The sequence below is a fragment of the Protopterus annectens genome, chromosome 8.part1, assembly GCF_019279795.1.
Source record: "Protopterus annectens isolate FY-2018-M chromosome 8.part1, PAN1.0, whole genome shotgun sequence".
NCBI lineage: Eukaryota > Metazoa > Chordata > Ceratodontiformes > Protopteridae > Protopterus > Protopterus annectens.
In genome coordinates this window covers 117,791,982-117,817,673 of record NC_056742.1, presented here as the reverse complement: position 1 = coordinate 117,817,673, position 25,692 = coordinate 117,791,982, and the positions used below count along the sequence as shown (strand labels likewise).

The following is a 25,692-nucleotide window of genomic DNA, read 5'->3' as shown; positions in this document are numbered from 1 at the left end:
CACACACACACACACACACACACATATACACACCAGTCTTTGGCGGTTTCTGTAAAGGTTTGTCTTCATCTTCTCTGAAAGCACAAGAAAAAAACAAGTTAGTTAAATTTATTTGCAAACAGCTGATTAGTTTTTCACCAATTCAAAGACTGTTTACTGATGAGGTTAGCAGAAATATCAAGCCAGCTGACTTTTCAAAAGTAACATGCATTTAACAGCTGGAAAGAGCATATACAAAAGCAGTAACAAATAAAAAAACAGTGACCTGCAGCAACGTGGTATAAGTAAAGCTGAATTTTTAGAACATTACTCAGCTGATATCCTGATTACAATCCAAAACATTACATTAAGTATGTTAATATCCTTTTCTTGTACGTATGGATTCTGGGGACTACTGTGATTTTGCAGCATAAAGTTGCAAAATGTGACATAGGCACAGTAACAATTTAAAAAAAAAAAGGACTGTCCAGCAGTGAAGAATGCATAGCAGTGGTGGTAACTAAGGTGTTGTGTATTACGCATGTATCCTGCCTTCCAATATTACTGCTTTCTTGAAGGGTAGCCTAAGAAGTGTGTGTGTGTGTGTGTGTGTGTGTGTGTGTGTGTGTGCAGTGAGGGTGGGGGGGACTCAAAGTAAGCTGAAGCAGAGACATCAGTTCACATAAGCCAAAAGGCATAACAATGTCTCTAACACTATGGAATTTTAGTACTTTCTTGCCTCGATGGCAGAGTTACCTAGATCTTGCTAGGACTTGGCAAGCCTTGAATGAGCGAGTTCTCCACTACTGCACAGCATTCAAGTTAAACCAATGCCGCCCTGACTTTGCAGTCTTCAGCTAGAACTTAATACCTTGGTGCAGCATACAACCCGCTTATACTGTTTATTCACTCCTAGGTTTAGCTTTATTACACTAACTGCTACTATAAAGAATACATAAAATGTGCTACATTAAGCTACATTGGTATGCTTCAATGATAAAAGGAAAAAAAAAATCATTCAGAGACTATAAGAACATTTAAAAGATTTTGTTCAAACTGTGACTTGCTTAAAGTCCTAACACTGCTTTAAGGTGGTAACATGAGAATGTGGTATAAATACTGTTAATTTCATTTGGCCTACCTTCTAAAAGGAGCCACCACAATTAACTTAAATAAAAACTGCATTCTTCTACAGTCTTGCTTCTTTCCCTGACATATAAACATAGAAATGCATCTGCACATGTAAACAAGAACACTCAAGACTGCTCAAAATCAATAAATACCATCTTCAACATTATCAGGAAATTGGACTTGATAAAAATCTCTACTAGAAGTTAGCAAAAGCAAAGATGCGATCCTTCCTGATCAGGAGCCTACCAACGGTTACTGACAACAATAATGGCTCATTGCATTGAGCTAACATTAGACACCACTCGTCTTTTCTTGATGTATTGGAAAATATTAGGGTTCAACCAAACATCCTAATAATGGACGATTTCAACTACCCCACCATTAACTGGGAAAACTACTCATGTATCAACTCCTTCACTCAACGCTTTCTGGAATTCAAACTCCAATGCCCTGGATCAACTTATCCACACCCCCGCCAGGGACAACACTATCCTAGATCTAGTCATTACCAACATGAGTGACTGGTGTTCCACACCTGAAGTCAATGCCTCATTGGTCCGATCCGACCATAAGCTAATTACCCTAGATATCCACATCCTGCCCCCACCTCCAGTTAAGGAAACCATGGTAAAAAATTTCTCCAAAGCCAACTTCATGCTTCTAAAGACAGAAGTGGTGAACTTCATGACACCCATGCAGATGGACAATACAGTTACGACTACTGAATCCTACACAATTGCACTTTATAAGCACTTACATGAGTGCATGGATCGTGCTAACCCAAACAGAACCAAGACGCTATCCTCAAAAAAAAAAGAAGCCAATCTGGTGGTCCCTTGCCATAAACAAACTGTACAACAAAAGGAAGAAACTGTTGCAAAACAGTAAAATCCCAGGAGTGGAGGAGCTCCCTGGTCAGCCTCAGTAAGAAGCTGTGATCCCTGATAAAATCCTCCAAAGCTAGACACGAAAACAAAATTGCCACTGATTCTAAACACAACCACAAAGCATTCTATAGCTATGTCAAGAATCTCAATCGCAACACTCAGATCTGCTCTGAGTTACAGCACAATGGCACTAAATATACAGACCCAACTGACATTGCCAACATCCTGGCAGATAAGTTCAGTGCTAACTTTACCCCCCTCTCACCTCCTAAAGAGCCCATCTCTATACCAGAAGAATGCAAAGTTCCTGTAATCACGGCTGCACAGGTAAAAAAAAAAAAAACACTCTCCAAAGCCAAGAACACAGCATCCATGGGACCAGACAACATCCCAGGCTGTGTTCTACATGAATTACAGAACGAACTGGCACCCCACCTAAGTACCATGTTCAATCATAGCCTCACCTCAAGCTTTGTGCCTGCTGAATGGTGCACAGCAACGGTTATCCCACTCCACAAGGGGGGAGCCACCATGGACCCTGGGAACTTCTGCCCCATTAGCCTGACGAGCCTTGTCTTCAAGACCATGGAACGTATCATCATGGAACTTATAAACAAAGACATTGGTAATCTCCAAACTCTGGACCCCACCCGGTTCAGGTTTGTAAAAGGCAGATCATGCCTCCTAAACCTGATAGACTGTTTTGAAGCAGTCACCAAAGCCATAGACAAGGGTAAGGTGGTTCACACAGCCTATCTAGATCTTGCCAAGGCTTTAGACAACATCCCCCACTCAAATTATAGATAAACTCACTAAACACAGGTGGACAGTAGTCTCTCCTTTCATAATCACATCGCCACAGTAGTCAGGAAATCCTTCAATGTGGCACACCTCATCACAAAAGGTTTCTCATCCAGAAAAAAAGAGTTTATTGTTCCCCTCTACTCATTAGACCCATTTTAGAGTACAAAGCCCCTTTTGGCATGTACCTCACAAGACATCAACAACTGGAAAGGCTGCAGAAATACCAAACAAAGAGGATTACCGGCCTCAAACAAATTCCCTATGCAGACCGTTTCAAAAAACTCCAGCTTTACTCCGTCGCATATCGCTTACTCAGAGGCAATCTCTGCCTAACATACAAAGCTATGTCAAACCTGGAGCTGTTGGACATGCTCCACTTAAAGAAATACCAATCCCTCTGAGCTACATGCTCTAGGGACCTAAACCTAGTCACCACAATAAACAGAACATGCTGGAGGGATAGATTCCTGTCCCAGAGACTTCCCATACTCTGGAATAAACTACCTATCTATATCAAACAAAGCTCCTCATTAGCACTCTTCAAGAAAAATCTTGATGATTGGATGGGAGATAGGAAATTCACCCCGGGGATCACCTCTGCGGCTCTGCTCGACAGTGGCACAGGAAAATAATTTTCTTGGGTGGCAAAATCCAGGATACCTTTTTGGCTGGGCTTGTATAGGCCCTAGGGCTGACCTACCTATGATCCTATGCCCAGATACGAATTTAATTTCTGATGGCATCACTCAAAAGTGGTGTTTTGTAGCTCACCTGCCAGACTGACAAGCTAGAAGTCTGGAGCACTTTTAAAAAGAAACCAGGACCAAGTTACTAAGAATAACAGGTCTGCTTTAACTTAAAAGAATGCAACTTCTGAGGATCTCACTTGCAAATCACTGACTAGTCTCTGTGCCCTCTTGGCTTTCTTTTCTCATGGGACTATGCTGAAAATATTCAAAGCTGTGTATTAGCACATACCTTATGTAACTAACTGGTATACACACTATACATTCTTCCAATGCAACTTACTTTGGAAGAAAAAGAAGCATCACATATTAAGAAAATTAAAAACAGATTATACAGAAGAAATAACAGCTTAGTAAACTTCATTAGGGTAAGGCATGTGAGGAAGATACTCCAAGAAAAAACAGTAGAAGGTGGTACTCCACATCATTTTTCAGTCATACTGCTTCAATGGTTATGGACATTATGAGAACCTTGTAACAGACCAGGAAACAAAATTAGCCTCCGAATTCAATGGAATATACAATATAAGCTAAGAATACAGCATCCTTGGGACTAGATGACATCCTGGGCTGTGTACTACATGAACTACAAAATGAACTGGCACCTCACCTAAGTGTCATGTTTAATCATAGCCTCACCTCAGGCTTCATGCCCACTGAGTGGCACACAGCTACAGTTATCCCACTAAACAAGGGGGATTCACTTGGATCCCGGGAACTACCATCCCATCAGTCTTTTGAGCCTGATCTGCAATGGTATGGAATGCATTATCATGGAACTTATAAAGAAAGACATTGGAAACCTTCAAACACTGGACCCCACCCAGTTTGGGTTTGTGAAGGGCCGATCTTGTCTCCTGAACCTGACTGACTTCTTTGAATCAGTCTCCAGAGCTGTGGACAAAGGTAAGGAGGTCCACAAGGCCTATCTGGACCTCACCAAGGCCTTAGACACCATCTCCCACTCTGGAATCATAGATAAACTTACTAAGCTGGGCATAAATCCCTACATCACTCGATGGGTTGCCAACTGACTTACTGACAGAACCCAGACTGCAAACGTAGCCGACTCCAAATCCATCTCCAGAAAAGTGGAGTACCTCAGGGTTAAGTCCTGGGACTGCTCTTGTTTGGCATCTAATTCTCTGAAGTACAGGTCAACACTAAGGGACTCAGTCTAACAAAGTTCACAGATGACTGCAAACTGGGAGCCATTATTGAATCCCCAAATGATGTAGATATTCTACAAAAGGGCCTTACAGAAACAGATGCTTGGTGCAAGAGCCATGGGCTCAAGCTTAATGCTAAGAAATGTATAGTTATCCCCTTTGGGAAAAACCATGTACCCATGAATTACCAAATAGGTGGCAGTACACTAAACACCAAAAGTGTGATGACAGACTTTGGGACACAGGTGGACAGTGGTCTCACCTTTGATAACCACATCACCACAACAGTCAGGAAATCCTTTTATGTGGCACACCCCTCATCACCAAGGGCTTTTTATCCAGAAAAAAGGAGGTCATTGTCCCACTGCACTCATCCCTCATTAGACCCATTATAGAGTACAACGCCCCATTTGGTATGTACCTCACAAGACATCTGCAACAGCTAGAAAGGCCGCTGAAATACCTCACTAAAAGAATCACAGGCCTAAAGCAGATGCCCTATGCTGACCATCTAAAAAAAACTCCAGCTATACTCTGAGGCATATCATCTACTCAGAGGCGATCTCTGGTTAACATACAAGGCCATGTCAAACCCTGAGCTGTTGGACATGCTCCACTTAAAAAATCCCAATCCCTCAAAGCCACATGCTCCAGGGATCTAAACCGTGCCATCACAATGAACAAAACATGCATGAGGGATAGGTTCCTGACCCAGAGACTCCCCATACATCTCAAGCAGAGCGCCTCCTTGGCCCTCTTCAAAAGGAACCTTGATGATTGGATGAGAGAGAGGAAATTCACCCCAGGGATCATGTCGGTCACCCTGCTAGACAGGGGTCCAGGGAAGTAAATATTGTGGGAAGAAATATCTAGGGAATTGTTATGGCTAGGCTTGTATAGCCCCTAGGGCAGATAGCATAGTACCAACCTATGAACCTATAAAATAGTAGAATCAGGACTAAGACTTGCATAAGATGGTGAGAGAGGGGAACACCTAAATGAAGGAACAGAACATTCTAGAATACCTGTTAATGTGGATTACATCAACTGGGCAAGGGTAGGAGGGCCATGCAGGAACATTTTTTAAGTAGTGGCTCAAGTACAGAGAACAGAAAAGGAACAAAACTTCAACAGTTTCCTCTGTTTAAGGACAGAGATTACTTAAAAGGAACTATGAGCTGCAATAGCAAAAGGTGGTTGTGGGAAATGCATGAAAAAAAGTTACAAAACTGTTGGTTTAAACACAGGATAGTTCCTTTGTGGAGCACGTCATTTTGTTTATTGGTATCATATGTTGGAGAGAAAATGGTGAGGGGGGGGTGGCTCATATTTTGGTAAGATGTCTAGGTCTGAATGCATACTACATATAGCAGAATAACAGAGTACTCAGTATAAATGTCTGCTTTCTTCTCAAAGCTAATACAGATAACAGAACTGAGGATGGGGGCTACTTCAGCATCAGATTAAACACTGCTACTCTGTGTACAAAGTGATTGCTTGATTATGGTGAGCTGCACAAACGTCAAATGCAAATAAAATGTCTTACTAATACAATACAGACTGAGGAACAGCTACTTTAGAAGAGAAACAGAGGAGAGGGTCAAGAGGAAGCTATGAAACCTGTATTAATCAATGTACTTTAGAATTTATCCTGGCTTTCTTTTCAGGTCTAGAAATTACTACTTTTCATGTCAAATCTACAAAATCAACAACCTGAGAACAAATGCAGCTTTTTCTTTTTTTGGTACATTCCCTTAAGGAATATGTTTTAAGGGCGTTTGTCTTCCTTTGTTTGCTGCTTGAATATTTGCTTTGCCTTGTTAACAGCAAGTTGGCAAAATCTGCTTTACTTTCTATAATAGTTTAATTAGTGAGCACAGAAATGCCTGTGATCTTTTGTAGAAAATCAGCATAACTCTAAAGATTCTGTGCAATAACGATGAAATGAGACAGTTTACAACTCAGTCACTTGGTAAAAGTACAAGTAGAGTGGGAACAATTTTTACTAAAATGGTACTAAGCATGACTAATTGGAACAGAACTGTAAAAGTATAATGTTTTTCACAGAAGATGATCTTAATATTTATCTGAGTTACAGAAAGATTCAGATAAGTTATTCTAAACAACTCACAATCCGTCGACCACCATCACCACTAAAGTTTTCATCCTGCTATATAACAAGAGGCACAACACTGTTTTTTTCCTGACTGCCTTTAAAGTAAAAGCAATTTTCACAATGCTAGGTAGTGGAAGAAAGCAATCCCCATCAGCAAATGAGTTGTTGCACAAGCAAATACAAATGGCAAAAATGCCAACGCAGAATCTTTCTCCTTAACCACAAATGGGCCCTTTCTGGGGTAATGAATAATCCAACAATAAAAGGAAGCCTTAACAGATCCTATATGCAAAAGATGGATAAAGCAGCTCAGTGGACAACTACAGGTCCTTCTTGTAACAAAGTTTCTGGACAAAGCTGCAAAGAAATGTATTTATGTGCTACCTCTCTCTTTTACTAATGCATAACGATTAAAGCAGATGTACATCATGATTTCTGATCTACTTACGGATAGGATATAACATTAATTAAAATCCTAGACAAAGTCCTAATAAAACAGATGGGGAATACATTATGGTGTCAGCACCATTGGACCTTTCCAAGGCCTATGAAATTCAATCTATCACTCTGTTCTGGTAAGAAACCTCAAGGGGTAGGTACAGTATTACTACTTCAAGGTGAAATTAACTAGGAAGTCGGAATCTGTCAGCACCAAAACTTCTGCCCAAGGTACCACACCTTTCCTTCTCACAATGTACATCAACACTATGTCTGAAAATTGTGGGGACAAACCAGCATAATACAACATGCTGAGTGTAGCTGTAGCTGGCTCATCTGACACCCAGTGCCATTCCCCAAAAAAGGAATGTTTTGGCATTTCAAACTGTTCATCTTATAAAAAAGCACTGAAGTTCTTCAGTACTACAATCCTGACCACAAAATACATGGTAAATGAGAAGTTTGGGGAATAGGAAAAAAATGGGGGGGGGGGGACAAGATATTTGAATGGTCCAGAGATGCATTACTCCAGTGTATGAACCAGAACTTCAAAAAAAAAATAAAAACGCAAAAGGAGAAAAAAAAAATTAAAAAAATCCATATTGATACAAAAGGAAGGTGACGAAGGCAAAAGGCAGGATGAAGGGAGGGGTTAAGGTAAAAAAAGAGGCAAAAGCAGATGTACATTGAATGGAATTTGAAAAAAGGAGTGGGGGGCATCTTTACATAGAGAACGGAAGGGAGGGAGGGGATTGGCCTGGTCAAGCTGAGCAAAGATGTCCAAAGGAGATACTGCCAGCCCAGCTAGCTGGAATTTTGTAAATAATTATATGCCATTTGTGAATATTAACATGATTTATACAGAAGTGTAACAAAAGGGAGATGCTGCCAGCACAGCTGGAATTTTGTAAATGGTTGTGTGTCAATTGTGAATGTCAACATGCTTCATGTTGGATGCTTGTGTTACAGCTGTATTAGAACTGTATGTCATATTGTACAGTCATGTGCTGAAGAAATATTTTGTAAAATACTGAGCAGAAATTATATACACCGCTGTAACTGTTTATATGTGCATATTTTAACAATGGAAACTGCAACATAAGAAGTTAACTTCAAAAGAACAGTTGAGAATGAATTACTTTATGACTGGGCCATAAAAAGAGATGTTATCTTTCAGTTTCAGTGCAAAAGAAGACCATGTCTAGAGCTAGATGTTTTTTGTATTGTCTTTAAATGTGGAGGAATGTACATTATTTTATGACTTCCACAATTTGCCAAAATATCAGAGGTCTATGTATTTTCACAGGTAGATGCTGAATGCTACCAGCTGCATTAGTGGGTGGTTTTCATCTGGGATAGTCAGATGACAAGAAATGATGTCATTCTACAAGCTATCCCATCAGTAATATTTGGGATATTAATTTAAGAAGTCTCAGAGAGAGAAATAGCATTTTGTATTTTGTCTTTGACCTGAGAAGAACATCCACTCACCACATCTGCCTTGTTGCTCTGTGAGCAAATTAACTAGGGTATAGTAATTTTCTTAGATTCAGTCAGGAATATAGTGAAGTATAGTTCAGGTGTTTTCTTTGATACTGTCCCACAATGTTTTAAATATTCTGATGTTTCTGTGATCATATTCTGAATATTTTTTTGTTCTTTTATTAGTTAATAAATATGTTTAAACATTTTGTTGTGGCTGATATTTGTGAGATAGATTTAAGTTTTGGGAGTACTTGCATATTTATTTGGTGACAGACAAAATACAAAATGCTATATCTCTCTCTTAGAGACTTCTTAAATTAATATCCCAAATATTACTGTTGGGATAGCCTGCAGGCCAGTCCTAATAGCCTTGCTCTTGGTCAAACTACCATTTTCATTGATAGTAACATTACACAGTAAGATTGGACACCCTTTGTTGCGTAGCCTTAAAGTAGCTGATAAGGATGTGGCTGGTGGGCAGCCAAGACTGCTCCAACAGAGTCCACCAGTAGCAGGGGAGCTACTAGTTCAGTTACACAGCCAGGACTAAGGGTTAAATGTTTTAAATGCAACCAGTGGGGCCATGTAGCATATAGATGTCCATGGAGGCAAGGTGGGGAACAAAAGGTGGAAGAGCCAGTAAGTGGGAATCACAGAATCCCAGCAGTAAGTTGTCTGGAGTCAACAAGGGTACCAAACTACCACAAGAGGTTATATCCTATCTTAGTAGATGGGAAAGGGGTCACTGCTAAGAGAGACAGCCTCTGACCTAACCATTGTGAAGCCTGCAATGGTTAAACAGGAGCACTACTTGTTCGGGCAGTTTACTCCAGTCAGAGCTTTAGGAGGGACCCCATTCCAAATACCTTTGGCTAGAGTTCACCTCGACTGGGAGGGTGGAAAAGGAAGCAAGCAAGTAGGTGTGTTTGAGGATATCCCTGCAGATGTCCTGATAAGGAATGATACTGATAATGTAGTACCTTGTGTTCATGCAGTGACATGCAGTCAGGCTTGGAGACAAACATGTGGATTTGGTAGGCTAAGGGGGACCCAAACAGACCGCACATTGAAGCCAGGACTAGTGAGGTGGTTAACTTCAGTGAGGGAGCTATCCTGTAGCAGTGAGACTGAAGGTGAGCCACAGCTGCTTCTGGGTACAGAGTGACTGCAAGGGCAGAGGTAGGTGAGTAGTAGTACCCAGTCTGACAGGGTGGCACCACTGTCAGACAATACCAGACTTCCTGTGGAAGGGGAGCTGGGAAGGGTTACAAAGAGAGTTGAGACAGACTCAACTCTCAGCCCCTATATTACAAGGCCTAAGGAAGGTAGTTATTGAGGCGCCTGATTCTCAAGGAAAGGGGGAATCTGTATACTGGGACAAAGTGTTACTGTACAGAGAGTGGACCCCTGAGGTAGGGCTAGAGGGTGAGAGATTACAACAGTTGGCAGTGCCCAGAGCCTACCATCTGGCACTTCTAGCCATAGCCCATGACATTCCCTTTGTAGGTCATATGGGCTGAAAGTGTACAAAGTGACATATTATGCAGAACTTCTATTGGCCTGAGATTTCCAGAGATATAACAGGGTACTGCAGGATCTGTGAGCAGTACCAAAAGGTAGGTAAGGCAGGAAACAAGGTCAAGGCTCCTTTGATGCCTTTTTGCCTGTGATTGAGGAACCATTTCAGATGGTAGCTATGGATATTGTGGAACCTCAGAGTACCCCAAGTTCCACAGGGAAAAAGTATCTCCTAGTGGTAGGAGATTATGCTACCGGATACCTATAGGCAATTAGCTCTGTCCTTCACCGAGGCAGAAAAGGCAATAAATGTTTTTTTGAGAGATTTTCAGCAGGGTAGGTTTCCCAAAAGAAATACTAACAGAGATACCAACTTCATGTCAGACCTGCTGGCTTGTCTGTGGAAGCACTGTATTGTGTAGCATCTAAAGACCACCCCCTAACATCCCCAGACTAATGGCCTTGTTGAGAGGATAAGCTCTACACTAAAGACCATGCTATAAGCATTTGCAGACTAATTTAAGAGGAAGTAGGACAAATATGTGCCCCATCTGTTTGCTTACAGAGAGGTGCCCCAGGAATCCACAGGTTTCTCATCCTTTTAGTTGCTGTATGGGCATAGGGTGAGGGGACCTCTAGATTTTGTGATGAGTGGGGAGGGTGAGTGTGAATCCCACAAGGAGTCTGTTGTGCCATATGTCCTAAACCTCAGGACAAGGCTCAGGGAACTCATGGGCTTGGCCCTGGAGAACCTGGCAGAATCCCAACAGCAGAAAAAGGTCTGGTATGATAAGAATGCTCAAGCTAGAGAGTATGCTGTGGGGCAGCAGGTAACTGTTCTCATCCCTCTCAGACACAACAAGCTGCAGGCAGCTTGGGGAGGGACCCTCTAAGGTGGTAAGGAAGGTCAGTGATGTTAACTACATAGCAGAACTGTTATGCAGAAGGCAGGGCACGATGAAACCTTACCATGACAGGGATGCCCTTGTGCTAAATATTTGCAGTACAAGGCAGGAGTCCAAAGGGAGTCTATGGTTACAGGGAACTAGTCAACAAAATCCCAAAATACTACGGTGGAGCATAAGTTTGCAAGCAAATGATAGGACAGTGCAGGGCAGTGCAGCACTGTACTGGAGTCAGCAGTGTCAAGGCAGCCAGAATCTCAAGACAGGGAATGGGGTAAGGTATTCCCATATGGGCTCAACCGTCTCAAGCAGCGTTTCTCAAGGGCCACTTGAAAAACTAGCTTGAATCTTCTGGGAAGGTTAGAAATGTCATGAAAGGAGATACTGCCAGCCTTGCTGGAATTTTGTAAATAATTATATGGCATTTGTGAATATTAACATGATTTATACAGAAGTGCAACAAAAGGGAGATACTGCCAGCACCGTTGTGTGGAATTTTGTAAATAGTTATGTCATTTGTGAATGTCAACATGCTTCATGTAAGATGCTTGTGTTACAGATGTATTATAACTATGTCATATTGTACAGACGTGTGCCAAATAGATATTTTGTAATGTACTGAGCAGAAACATATATATATATATATATATATATATATATATATATATATATATATATATATATATATATATACATACATACTATTTTAACTGTTTAGATGTATATATTTTAACAATGGGAACTGCAACACAAGAAGTTAAACTTCAGAAGAATAGTGGAGATTGAATTACTTCATGGATGGGCCATAAAAAGAGATGTTATCTTTCAATTTCAGTGCAACAGGAGGCAGTGTCTAGAACTAGAAGTTTTTGTACCATCTTTAAATGTGGAGGAATGCAAATTATTTTATGAGTCCCACCATTTGCCAAAAGATCTGAGATCTATGTATTTTCACAGGTAGATGCTGAATGCTACCAGCTGCATCAGTGGAAGGTTTTCACCTGGGATAGAGTCAGATGGCAAGAAGTGATGTCATTCTGCAAGCTATCCCATCAGTAGTATTTGAGATATTAATTTAAGAAGTCTCAGAGAGCAAAATAGAATTTTGTATTTTGTCTTTGACCTGAGAAGAACATCCACTCAACACATCTGCCTTGTTGCTCTGTAACTAAGGTAACTAGGGTGTAGTCATTCTCTTAGATTCAGTTAGGAATATAGTGAAGTATAGTTTAGATGTTTTCTTCATTTATCTGAGACTGTCCTGCAATGTTGTTTTAAATATTTCATGTGATTTTGAACTCTGATGTTACTGTGATCACATACTGAGTATTTTCTTTTCTTTTATTAGTTATTATTAAATATATTTTAAACCTTTCATTGTGACTGATATTTGAGAGACATATTTAAGTTTTGGGAGTATTTGCATATTTATCTGGTGACACTGTGGGCCACTCCTAATTAACCTTGCCCTTGGTCAAACTACCATTTGTATTGTCAACAACATTACACAGTATGATTGGACACCCTTTGTTAAGGGCCTTAAAGTACCTGATAAGGACATGGTTGGTGGCAGTGTGAACTACTTTATAGTCTGGGCAGAAGGAAGTATAGTTAGTAAACCTGTGCCAGCCTTACCCAGGTGCGTGTGTTAAATCAAACCTCAAAGTGTGCATGTGTCAGCTACTTGGGCAGGGACACAAAGCACTGGTTGGACAGACAGGGTGCTGGAGATCTTGGCTTGGCCACTCAGCTAAGACCTCAACCCTGCCAGTAGAGAGTCTTAATGGGGATCTGGAGAAAGAGGTAGAAACCAGCCCCGGACTTACTGTGGTCTCAGTGTGCTCTTAAGGGAAACTACACTTGATGCAGCAAGCTGCATCTGAAAATACTGTCTGTGTACCTGTCATCCTCCCAAAGTATGTCTCCCACTATTGCCAGTAGCAATTGAGGCTCCTCTATTACTGGGCCAGTGGTGGGGTATCACAAGAGATAAAAGAGAATCACATAAGAGTGGGAGAAAATAGAGGCTGCGAAGGGTATGTCACGTCAGTCTTGAGAAAGGAAAGCAAGTAAGGGTGCTGTGATGGGAAGGAGGAAGGGCAGCATGGGGAAAGCAGTGGATGGATATCAGAAGAAATAGTGATTAGGCTGGCATGGAACTGGCTGCTCTAAGAAAGGCTAGAGCACAGAGATTAATAGGATACATCCTAAGGTCCCTAGTAATATGGCCAGTGTGCTAGCAAACCTCCTTACACACATCTTCAGCAGATCACTGACCAAAGAAGTGTCCAAAGACTGGATTGCAAGAATATAAGGTGTGGTCAGAGTAGAAAAAAATCTGAGTTACAGGTCTCTTAGACCAACAAAGAATCCTGAGGGAAAGGCTTGAACCAACATAGGTTCACAAACAGAAAAAAATGTCCTTCAAGCCTGATCTAATTTTGTAACTGAGTTATAGAAGAACATGAAAGGGGAATACCAGTACACATGCTTGACCTGGACTTCACCAATGTCTCAGACTAGGAAAATGGATGGAGATATGGGTAGGCTGAGGGTGCGGAAATGGACTGCTGCATGGATAAAGGATAAAACAAAGAATGTTATGCTCAGCGGGCTATGCCAAGAATAAAGACAATAAGAAGTAGCTTTGGAGTTTTTCCTGAATCTAGTACTCGTTGATTTATTCATTTAAAACATATCTCAGGAAAAAGACAAAACAAGAGCCAGAAAACAAGATCCACATCATGACTAGTGACAAAATTTTGGGTGCAGCAATGAAGGATGGAGGGGAAAGAACCTATCTGGAAAGGCTTACCAAGAGGGCAGAAAAATGGCAGCTGTAGATCACTGCAAGCCAATACAAAGTACTGAGCCTAACCATTTCCACCCTGGTTCTATGCATTCAATAGAGTGAAACTAAGAACAGGGAAAGCATCTGAGGCTGATGTTGACACCCCTCTGGACCATCAGAAGTTGAGAGAGAAGGTAGCAGCAAATAGAATGCTGGGATAATTCATCAGGAAACACACTAAGAAAAGTTATGGCCACACTCCTCCAGGCCCTGGTCAGGTTATGCCTCGACTATTATGTGGAGTTCTGGAGGTCATACAGGGAGAACAACATCAGGCTGCTGGAAGGAGTCCAAGGGAAATTTACCAAAATGGAGTGTGATACAGAGGGGGGGGGTATTAAACTAAAGAGTAGCAGAGCTGGAGCTTTACTTATTGCAGACTTTAAAAATGTTTTGGGAGGTCTTGATTTGGGTGTACAATATGTCAAAGAGATGTGAAAAGGTCATCTTGAGCAGAAAGCATATAGAGGGGATGGGGGAGCAAGTAGACTGCACAGACTCCTTTGCTCTGCAAAATTACTTCTGCATAGACAGGGTTGAGGACTTGTGGAATGCAGTTTTGTTAGGAGTGATGGTGAAGTCCAAAGAGACAATTGCACTTGAGTGAAGGGAAGACAGGGCTGGAGGACAGGTAGAATGTTAAATCATAGGATCACAGGAAGTTACGAGGCTAATGGCCCTAGGTTCCTTACAAGTCTAGCCAAGTTCTACCCTTATTTCCATGATCAGCACCTATTGCCCCTGTCCAAAAGGGACACAGGTGAAACCCTCGGGGTAAATTTACAGTTACCCATCAAATAGTCCATATCACATTTGAAGAGGGCCAACAAGGTGCTCTCTTTGACATGAAGTGGGAGTCTGTTCAAAAGGCATGGTAACCTCAGAGACAAATCTGTCCCTCCAGCAGGTTCTATTAATGTCAGATACCAGGTTAACGTCTTTAGAGTGAGTAACCTGTGTACCATTTAACTTGCGGATATGCAGCATTTCCAATAAAGGAGGTTCAGAGACTGCCTTATATGCAAGGCACAGATCACCTCTAAGTAGTCTGTATGGGACAGAATAAAGTGACAGTGATTTCAGACAATCCACATAGGACAGATACTGAAGACCTTGAATTTTCCTTGTGAGGAACCTTGGTGATCTCTCCAGTTGCTGCAGGTGCTTGGAAAGGTACATACCAAAAAGGGCATTGTACTCAATTATTGGCCTGATGAGGGAAGAGTACGGGGAGGTTGTAACTTCTTTTCTTCTGGAGGCAATGCCCTTACTTATGAGATCAGCAATATAGAAAGCCTTTCTTACCACTGTGGAGACATGGTAATCAATGGCAAGGTCACTGTTAACCTGTGTGCCCAGGTCTCTCACCACTGTGTGTGTACTTAGGGGTGTTGCTATTGATGTGGTAGTTAGCAGGAACATCACTCTTACCGAAAGGGATGATAATACATTTCTTTTGCATTGAGTTTAAGGCCATGACTTTGTGCACTTAAAGGCCAGACCAGACACACTTACTGCTTCTTTCTGCCTTCAATTGAGTGTTTCTGGATGAAGGGATACATAAATGTCACAGTTCTGAATACTAATGCTGCCTAAATTATATACTACATTCTTAAAACCAATTACAACCTACACTCAGCAGCGTAAAACAGATGATTCCCAGTGTCTCCTGTGTAAAAAGCTTACTGGTCCAGAGGTTTAAATCCAGTACACAAAATGGAAATAAATTCAGTTTGTTCAGTTTATCCTTTACAAGGAGTCTAGGATAAGTGTTGGAATAATGAATCAGTATAGGATACATAGTGGATAAAAATATAATGCATATGAGCCCATACAAAACATTAATAGTAGAAAGCAGACAGCTTGGCAAAGAATTCTGTGAATGCACAAATATATGAAAATAACAAAATGAGTAATTAAAAGTAATCTATACCCAACAGAATCTCTGCACCCAGCAGGGGGATAGCTGTAGTTTCCTTTTGAGCATAAAAACACAGAACCTCTACAAGTTATTCTTGTCCAGCTCATTATTCACAATCCAAAGTTCTAGGATTATAAAATGGAATTCAGACTTTCAGTACCTGTGGTTTCTTTTTTCACATTTCTTTCAATCTTTTCATTAAAATTAATGCTGAAAAAAGTGAATGCCTCTATCACCCAATTTTACCTAATTCATCCCTTTATACAAGCCCTGACTCTGCACCCACTCTTCAAATTGGGTTTCAAAGTTCCATGTGGTGTAAGACATCTCACCTTCCCCAATGATTTTTGGCCAGTCCTGTTGACTAATGGAACTGTCAGTTATGTAAACCAGCAATCACAGCCCCATTTAGTCATAGCCAAAACAGCTTTCAAATCATCTCCCCTATCCACTATGCTCCACACTGCAAAAAACAGCCATGCCTCCAATTCCACAACCTAATGATGTCATACCCAAGAACAATTACTAACATAGCAGCCTACCTACTACTTGGAGGAGATATTCACCCCAACCCAGGACCAATAACAAACAAACAATAGGCCGAGCTACCAACCAGCACTTAAACAAAAACTCAATGACCTACTAATACTTAATTTAAACATTTGCAGTATTATGAACAAAATAGAAGAAATACACTCAGCCATTGCCCTATATGACCCAGACATACTGATAATAACTGAGACATGGCTTAGACCACATATCAAGGACAACTCCATAACCCCTCCCAAATACATCATCTTAAGAGTAGACAGACTACACAAAAAAGGTAGAGGTATAGCCCATAGTTTATAAAATCAACTTAAAACTCCAACTTCTCCAACAGGAACCTCCCAACCCCAAAAATGCTGAAATCATATGCGCCAAACTCCTCATAAACCAGCACAAGCACCTAAATATAATAGGAATCTGTATACCCCCCCAGGAGACAACCTAATCACATTAGAGTCAATACTACAATGGGCCTTCCGCACCTTCTTCCAAGAAACCATAGTTCTAGGCGATGCAACACCCACCAACCATATAAACCTATATACTTTTATCCAACTCATTCAATCACCAATATGCATCGATAAGTCCTCAAAAAAGAGAATCCATACTAGACTGGGTTCTCACAAACCAGCCCAACACTGCCCTTCAATATGGAACACTTCCTAACTCTAAGTGACTACAATCCCACTTTCATTCTCAGGCATAAACTAAAATCAATTAACTCCCCCTCCCTTCTACAAACCCATTACCACAAAAACTTCCCCACAGACCAATTCATAGAAGCCTTAGAATCCTGCAACTGGTCTCCCATCCAAACTCCCCCACTTGATTATGCCGTAGAATACTTCAACTCCACATTGCTAGGCATCCTCAATCATCTAGCCCCAATCAAAACAATTAGAATACGCAGCAACCCTTCCCCATGGCTACAAAGCACAACTAGGGCCTTACTAAAAGATAGGGATAAGGCTTGGAAAACCTGGCGCCAACACAAAACATTCATAACTAGGCAATTATACCTTGTACTCAGAAACAAGGCTAAGAAACAAGTTAAGACAGACAAACAAAATTACTGCATTTCCCTACAAAGAAAATTTAGTAACAACCCACAAAAATTCTGGGCCACAGTTAACATCCTCTAACCCAGTAAAGCAACAACTCCACCACCCAATATAGTCTGGTCAAATTACACATATAGCCGCCACTTTCAACGACTACTTCACTACTTCTATTCTTAAACTAATAAATACTAAACCCAACAATCTCCTCCAACTTCCCACACAACAGTCTAAGGCTACCCCCTTCTCACTTAAGCCAGTACCAGTATTTAGTATCCAAAAACTCTTAGCAAAACTTAAACTTACCACCCTTGCTGCCGACAATCTCCCAGCCAAATAGCATCTACAGCCATAGCCTACCCGATCACACTAATAATAAACAGATCTATCACTGAATACACACTGTTCCAACCTTGTGGAAAACCTCCTACATTATTCCCCTCCACAAAGGAGGTTCATCCACTGACATCTCCAACTATCAACCCATTGCTATCCTCTCACCACTATCCAAAATCCTAGAAAGATGTATTCACCATCAACTCCTCACTCAGCTTCTAACAACTCCTATCCAACTTCCAACATGGCTTCCGTCCATTCCACAGCACCACCACTGCTCTAATTAACTTCACCAACATAACACATACAGAAACCAGGGTAATCTTGTCTCGGCCACCTTTCTAGACTTATCCAAAGCCTTCGATACAGTTTCCCACAATAAACTCTTAATCTGCCTCACCAATGTCAACCTTGACAGCCCCTCCATACAGTGGTTTAAAAGCTATCTGGACAATCGCCATGAATCTGTCAAATGGACTAACTGCCTATGCCCCCCATTACCAGTCACAGTTGGTGTACCCCAAGGCTCCATCCTAGGCCCCCTCCTGTTCAACATCTTTACAAATCAACTCCACCCCGCAACTGCAGGTGCCAAAATTGTACAATACGTTGACGATACAACCCTAATCTGCTCTGCATCCAACATTAAACTTCTGCAACAAAAAAACAACAATCCTTCACTGACATAGAATATTGGCTCAATAATTCCCAACTAATATTAAACCCAAAGAAAACACAGCTTATGCTGTTCCACCCTACCAAAACTCAGGATGTCACCTTTTCCATATCCTCAGGTAATAGGACTCTCATCACCCCAGTACCAGAAGCTAAGTTACTTGGATTCACCATTGACCAACAACTAAAGTACAACAAACACATATCTCTCACTGTCGCCAAAGTTCACAGAAAGCTAGGGACCCTACATCACTGCAAATGATACCCAACTTCAGAAGCTAGAATCACCATAGCCAGAACACACCTAGCAACTATCTTATATGCATGTCCAGTATTAACAAACCTAAATAAAACTGACCTTAAACTCTCCACATGCTATAATAAAATTGTCAGATTCGCTGCAAACACCAGATCACGGTCCCACCACTGCCAATCCCTGAACAAACTGCACTGGTTAGAATTCCCAAATTTACCACAATACCCCCAACTCAACCTGGCACACCAAATACTACACTATCCTGAAAAAAAACTACTCTGTCCGGCCTCATAACCTTCTACAACCCTAACAGGCAGTTACTATCTACCAACAAAGCCCTCCTAGAAAACGTCCAATGTATAAATAGCTCGGGCAACTCTCTCTTCACCAGTGAAGCTGCAAAAAAATGGAATATCCTGCCTCCTGACCTCAGACTTCAAACATGTACAACCACCTTCAAAACCCAATTAAAATCATACATACACACCAATCATTTATGTACCTGCAAAGGACCTCCCTGAACTCCCAATCTGCTAATGGAGGGTATTTGCAGGAGGACCTCTCTGAACTCCCAATCTGCCAATGGAGGGTATTTGCAGGAGGACCTCTCTGTAATCCCATTCTGCTTACGAAGAGTCCACTCAAACATTCTACTGTATTTCATCCTCTCTTTTTATATTTTGTAAATATTGTTTGCATGCTTATAGTATACTACAGTGCTACTTGACTATGGAGTAGTACACTTATTCTTGTATGCAAGTCCTCTGTACTACTGTATTAACCTTTTATATTTGCAACCTGTGTTATTGCTATATATATTGTTTATATTCTGTAATTTTTTTCTGGGACTTTTCCCCACAGAACTCCACTGAAAACGGACACCATCTGCCCAGTTGGACCATCCTGGTAAACAAATGCTAAATAAATAAATTATTCATTTAATTTCTACTGAATCACTCCTCTTGGTGTCATGATTGGTAAAAAAACATAGTCCTTATCTAGAGGAGAGAGATTAGACTTATTAGTACATAAAGCCTGAAATAACCAACTGATCTGAGAGCCAGGAGACTGGCGACTGGCGACTGGCGACTGGCGACTGGCGACCCCCCCCCCCCCCACCAACAGCAAGCACTGGTTTTCCTGAACTTTCCAGTTTCACACATCTTGCAGCAATGATGTCTGAGGGTCAAGGACTGTATATTTTACACAAAGACCATTTTGTCTACACAATGCATACTATCTTGAACCCAAGTGTTTTAAGTTTGTGACATTTTCACTAAGACAGGAATCTTATGTAACAGTAATGCTGGCTACTTATCTGTATGGTTGCTGTATTATTTACTATTTTAAAGCTTTGTATCAATGGTCACTCTGGGAATGCCCTAGTCTTGGTATTCTAAAAGGTATACATCTTAATGTGCATTGCAGATCGTTATCATATCTCAATCACATGAGAATTGTACACATATACATATATGTATATGTATATATAAAGATAGATATACAAAAACACAAACACATACATACATGGGGGGACAGTAATGTTGCTTCATAACTAAACCTGACTACACTTACATAAATTGTATTATTAATTCAGGCCATCTAAACATAAGTAATCACATGCTACAAGTTTCATAGATTTTCTTGAATGGCTCATCTCCAATCTTTAAGATATTTATTCTCTGTCTGAATGTCAAATTTTTGTCCTCCTCTGTAGTTACTTTCCCAAAGTTGATATGCAGACAGACTTCTAAATGTTAATTTGCATCCCATTTAGATTTAGAGGGTCATTAATTCTATTCAAATACTGCAGAGTCCCTATTATATACATTGGCTGACCTTCTGACATACGGGCCACTAGCTAAACCAAAATTAAAGACATGAGTGAACACACTATCCCTATGCGACTGAGCTAACTAACCCTTCCCTCCTTCAATTTTTTCATGGGAAACAGATGCAGAGAATTGTGCTTACTAGCTAGTGATGCACAGTAGCCTCTGTATCTGTTTGGTAATTTGCTATAATCATGTTTCTGAAAATGTCAAATTACTGGACTAAATCTCCTAAAGATAAGATAATAAGAGATGGAACATTTTCTATCACTGCACAGGCTTTATGAAGCACACAAGCACATATCCCATATGTGTCAATGGGGAGACATCAAGAATGCAGGTTTATGAAGGTTTGATACAAAACAAAGATGTCAATGATGCTTACTCCTTCTTTGCATTTGACCCTTTGAACTTGGTTTCCAGCCCTCCAAAGAAGCCCTTCACATTTTCTGTTTTGGCTGAAGTATTTTTCAGTAGGCGCTCTGCAATGTCTTTTTTCTCAGCCAGCCAACTATTGGCAGACTTTAGGTAGGAGTCGATGCCTGTTGGTTTTTCCTCCTTAAGTTCTGTAGGCTGTGGTTGATTTTTTCCTGTTAACAGCAAAGAAAATATAAATATTACTTTTGTTCTTTGAGTAGCTCCTCTTCTCCTATATCCTTAAAAACATTTCAGTTTACTTAAACAGTGCTAATCAGAAAGCCAAGACTACAGATACTGCCACGTCACTGGAAGGGGAAAAAATAGGGAATGGATAAGTTACATCTCATAGCCAACGGGTAACTTACTCATTTACTGTGTCTGTTCTATCCCATTATATCGCTCTCTCGCTTCTTTCCTTTTACAATTTTCCTTGGGTTATTATGTCTCAAACCAGAAAAGACTTACTGAGACATAACACAAAAGTGATTTTTTTCAAACTTAATGGGACACGGACTCCACATGAAATGCCTAAGGTGACCTCCTTGAAAAGAACGTTACTCCCTAGTAAAATGTTTAAGGTGGACTTCATGAAGATAACCACATTATTTAAAGAAGTGTTCTGTCTTCCAGCATTAAAAGACTAAAGCTGTACCAATTTCCATATTTGTGTATGCCTAGTACAAAAATATCCCCTATGACTATTAAGTTATTCTCCAGTTAAGAGCTTTACCCAAACTCAGGATCATATGGGAGTTGGAGACTATCATGTCATTAAGTCAGTGCATGACAGAGAAGCTATTCTGGATCGCATACCAGTCTACAGCAGTTTACAGTCCTAAACTGATGCACGCACTCTCTCACACACACGCACGTGCCCTCTCTCACACATGCACGCTCACACACACACACACACACACACACACACACACACACACACACACACACACACACTCTCTCACACATGCATGTGCAATCTCACACGCTCACTCGCACGCTTGTGCACACTCGCAAACCATTCCAGGCACATCTACAGGCAATTTGAAACATCAATAAGTCAGATATGGCATGTATTTGGAATGTTGGCAGAAACTGAAGCATCCACCTAAATCCCACACAGATGAGGATTCCAAAGAAAAGACACCCCAACCATGAATCAAATTACAGAACCCAGTATTGTGTGGCAGCAACACTAACCATTGCATTGCTTTAATAATGAAGATGCAGTTTATAACTAAATGGACAGTGACCTAAGAATGAAGATGCACTTTATAAATAACGGACAGTACACACAAACACCCAGTCTCCTCCTGTCCAAGAGGGGTTTTAAGGAACAAGCTGTACTTGGTACCAAGTGCTATCATCTCTACAAGTGATGTGGCATTCTTCTCCTTTAAAATCATATTGATTTCTTAAGTCCACCATTATTTTATTACACTTGGGCAACAAACACAGAGTGGGATTGTGGGTGATATGGTTGTATAACAACCACTTCAGGCTGAGGTATGGGACAGCCAGCATTTCAACCACTTATTAAATGCTAGGCTACCTTAAAAACAAGTCTCTAGGATACATTACTGACACTATCAGGCATAGCCGGCCTTAGGCATAGGCCAACTAGGCGGCCGCCTAGGGCGCCGCTCTAGCAGGGGAGCTTTTCCAGTATTTATTTGGTGTAGGTAGACCAGGATGGGGGCACCAAGTGGTGTGGTGGAGGACGCCATGGAGCCCTTTTGCCTAGGGCACCAGCTGACCTAAGGCCGCTCCAGAGGAGCCCTTCGTAGAAAAAGTTATGCATTTTTAAAACATATCCAGGTGGTAGCTTTGATGTGACAATAGCTCAACTCAAAAGTACCATTGGTCAGTTACGAAAGAAGGATTCTTATACACATTTTATAATATATTCTTCCATATGCATCTGATTAGGGTATGGATTTTATGTTTTGTCTGTAATTTACATATGCAAACCACCTACTTCCAAAGCTCACTAATCTTGCAGAAATAACTGTATATTCTTTTAACAAACACACAACCTGATTAAACTATTTCAAAATCACTCCAGTCAGTGTGTGATGTTTACAGTATACCCCATTGCATGAGATTAAATCATGTTCTAAGACAACAGAAATGAACTGCTCATGATTGCAATGCAGCCTACCTAGATCTGGATATAAACTAGAATACATAAGGAATCATTAGACTAAATGTGACCTGAAAAGGATAAATTGAAGGCAGTTTTGTCATACCCATCTACCTATTTCCCAGTTGCCAGGATATACCGTCAGTCTATATTATCTGATGCCTCATAAACCTACCTTTTTTGCCTTTTGACTTTGTAGGTTTCTTGTTCATCAAGGCTGTAAGGGTCTCAAAATGGCAACATAAGGTAAAGGCACATGGATTATCCAATGGTTTACAAGTAAAAACAGGCAGTCTCTGTTTAATTAAAACTGCTAAACAAAACCCATTATATTTATCACATGTATTACTAAATTTTTCCACTGTTTCTGAGTTTACTGCCACAATGAAGAGGCAGCTGCATTCACTTGTCATCAAAAACCTTGATCATTACATGGTTCTTTTTTCTCCCCAACCATCAGCCATACCATTCCCTACCCAACTGTACCCATTCATTTCCCTTTTATAAGGGGTGTTTAATCATATAATCGATCAGGGGAATTTTTTGTGCACCCCCCCCCCCCAGTATGAGGTATGCAAATGTGGAGGCCTCAAAATCACTTCTGTTGTGCATATGTACTCCTGCACCAGTAGCGGCTGGTGACATCAAAGTGGGGTGGGTGCTGCAGGAAGGAAATGAATGAGTGGGGTTAACTGAAATGGGAAAGAAATACATTAGAGCAGTTTACTTGTGATTAAACAGCTGCAAGGGACAGTCAATCCTCATCCACAGACTGCCTTTGTACACATCTTCTTTAGCTACTTTTATGTCTGACTGTGATTAACAGAGCTGGTCTTAGTTTACATGGAGTCCTAGATAAAGGACTCCATGATATCTTCCCCTGACTACAAAGTTTGTCCTCCTGTACTCCCCATTCCATCCCTGGTTTACCCACATCTTGTCCTTCCCACACAATCCAGACAGATTACTTTGTTTATTTTCACCAATTTATAATTGTATTATTTCCTCACCTTTCGAACACATGCTAAACCACTATGACTGTAGTGTAATAACTGTGAAATTAATAACATAATTAATCCAGAGGTCTGGGGACTGCTATATCCCCAGAACCATGCTATGATGTGCATTTTAGAGCTTTTCCCCAACCATTTTACCCAATGGTGGCCTAAACACAATCATCAATAAGAAAAGAAAAGAAATTCAATCCTACTAATTTTATTTCAAGGAAGAAATAAGCTGTGCCCAAAGTATAATATTTAAAATTGATAAAGATAGTATGTCTCAATAATCTGAGAAGAAACATGACTGTGATGATTCATAAATCATAATTCAGGAATAGTGCCAGCCTCCCTACCCCTCCAAAAAAGATATTAACCTTCTTTGCATTCCTTCTAGAGTTAGACTGGGATACAAGTGAAAATATACATAGCTACAGGAATATATTTCAATCGCTGCTAACAAACGTATACATATCATGCCTCCTCACCATATTGTTAAGACAGCCACCTTCTTTATACCTCTCTAATGTTATGCTAAGAAGAATTTGAAAAAAGAAATATTCACTGTGCTATGCTTCTTGTCAGATGTATATACACAGTGTGACTTGTCTCCTTACCTACAAGCACAAAAGTTAGCCATCTGTGTACACATCTGAAGTCTGAGTCTGAAAAAAGTGAAACAATAATGATCACAGTAATGCATTTTAACTTGTTGCTGTTAGAGGATACAGTGTCCTAGACAAATTACAGTGACTTTGGTCAGACAACATTTGGTTAAGAAAGTTAAATAAACACCACAGTGTCTCTGTCATTGCAGAATCTATTGGAACCCTTCTGTACAGAGCTGTGAGCAGGACTGATTTTAGAATAGGAGGAGCCCAAGACAGAGGCTGTGCCAAAATCCTCCTATACAGCTGAGAGCTCTAGAGGGCTGAAGTCCCCCAGAAGTTGCATTTTGACTATTCTGGAAAGATAATTACTTAGCTGTTCATTTTTTACAACTAGCCATAAAAGATGCATGCTCCCCAATGCTGTGATGAAACTAATGATGTATTCTCATGTATATCCACCTACTGACATTGCCCCTGGCAAGTTAGGTCTGTAACAAAACACACACACACACACACACACACACACACACACACACACACACACACACACACACACACACACGTTATCTTTAGGCAAAACAGAGGAATGTAAATTCACTTACATGGATAAAACCCACACAGCATAAGGGTAGACATGTAGCCCACACACAAAAGCCAGAAGCATAACCAGTGAACCAAGCATTTTACTGCCTTTTGCTTGTCAGTGAGTTCTAGGGAAAAATGTTGATGTTTTCAGGGAAATTCCATATGTATGCCTGTAAAGCCTTTAGAGCTGCATCCATCAGATTTCATACACAGATTTAATATTCCTTACTTGTAGGTTGTCAGATGTGTGTGGGTTTTGCTCTGAAAATCCAAGTAAGCTGAGAA

At 40.7% G+C, this 25,692-nt stretch overlaps 1 protein-coding gene across 1 annotated transcript in view; it reads right to left on the bottom strand.

The window, feature by feature from the left end:
• Window positions 1-25,692, bottom strand: part of LOC122810104 (uncharacterized protein KIAA0513-like) — a 240,531-nt gene that overhangs the window by 117,858 nt on the left and 96,981 nt on the right. The window contains exons 4-5 of the mRNA XM_044081580.1: window positions 21,042-21,246; window positions 34-74 (exon numbers count right to left, since the gene is read on the bottom strand). Of these exons, the coding sequence (XP_043937515.1) occupies window positions 34-74; window positions 21,042-21,246 (246 nt within the window). The remainder of the gene's footprint in view (window positions 1-33; window positions 75-21,041; window positions 21,247-25,692) is intronic.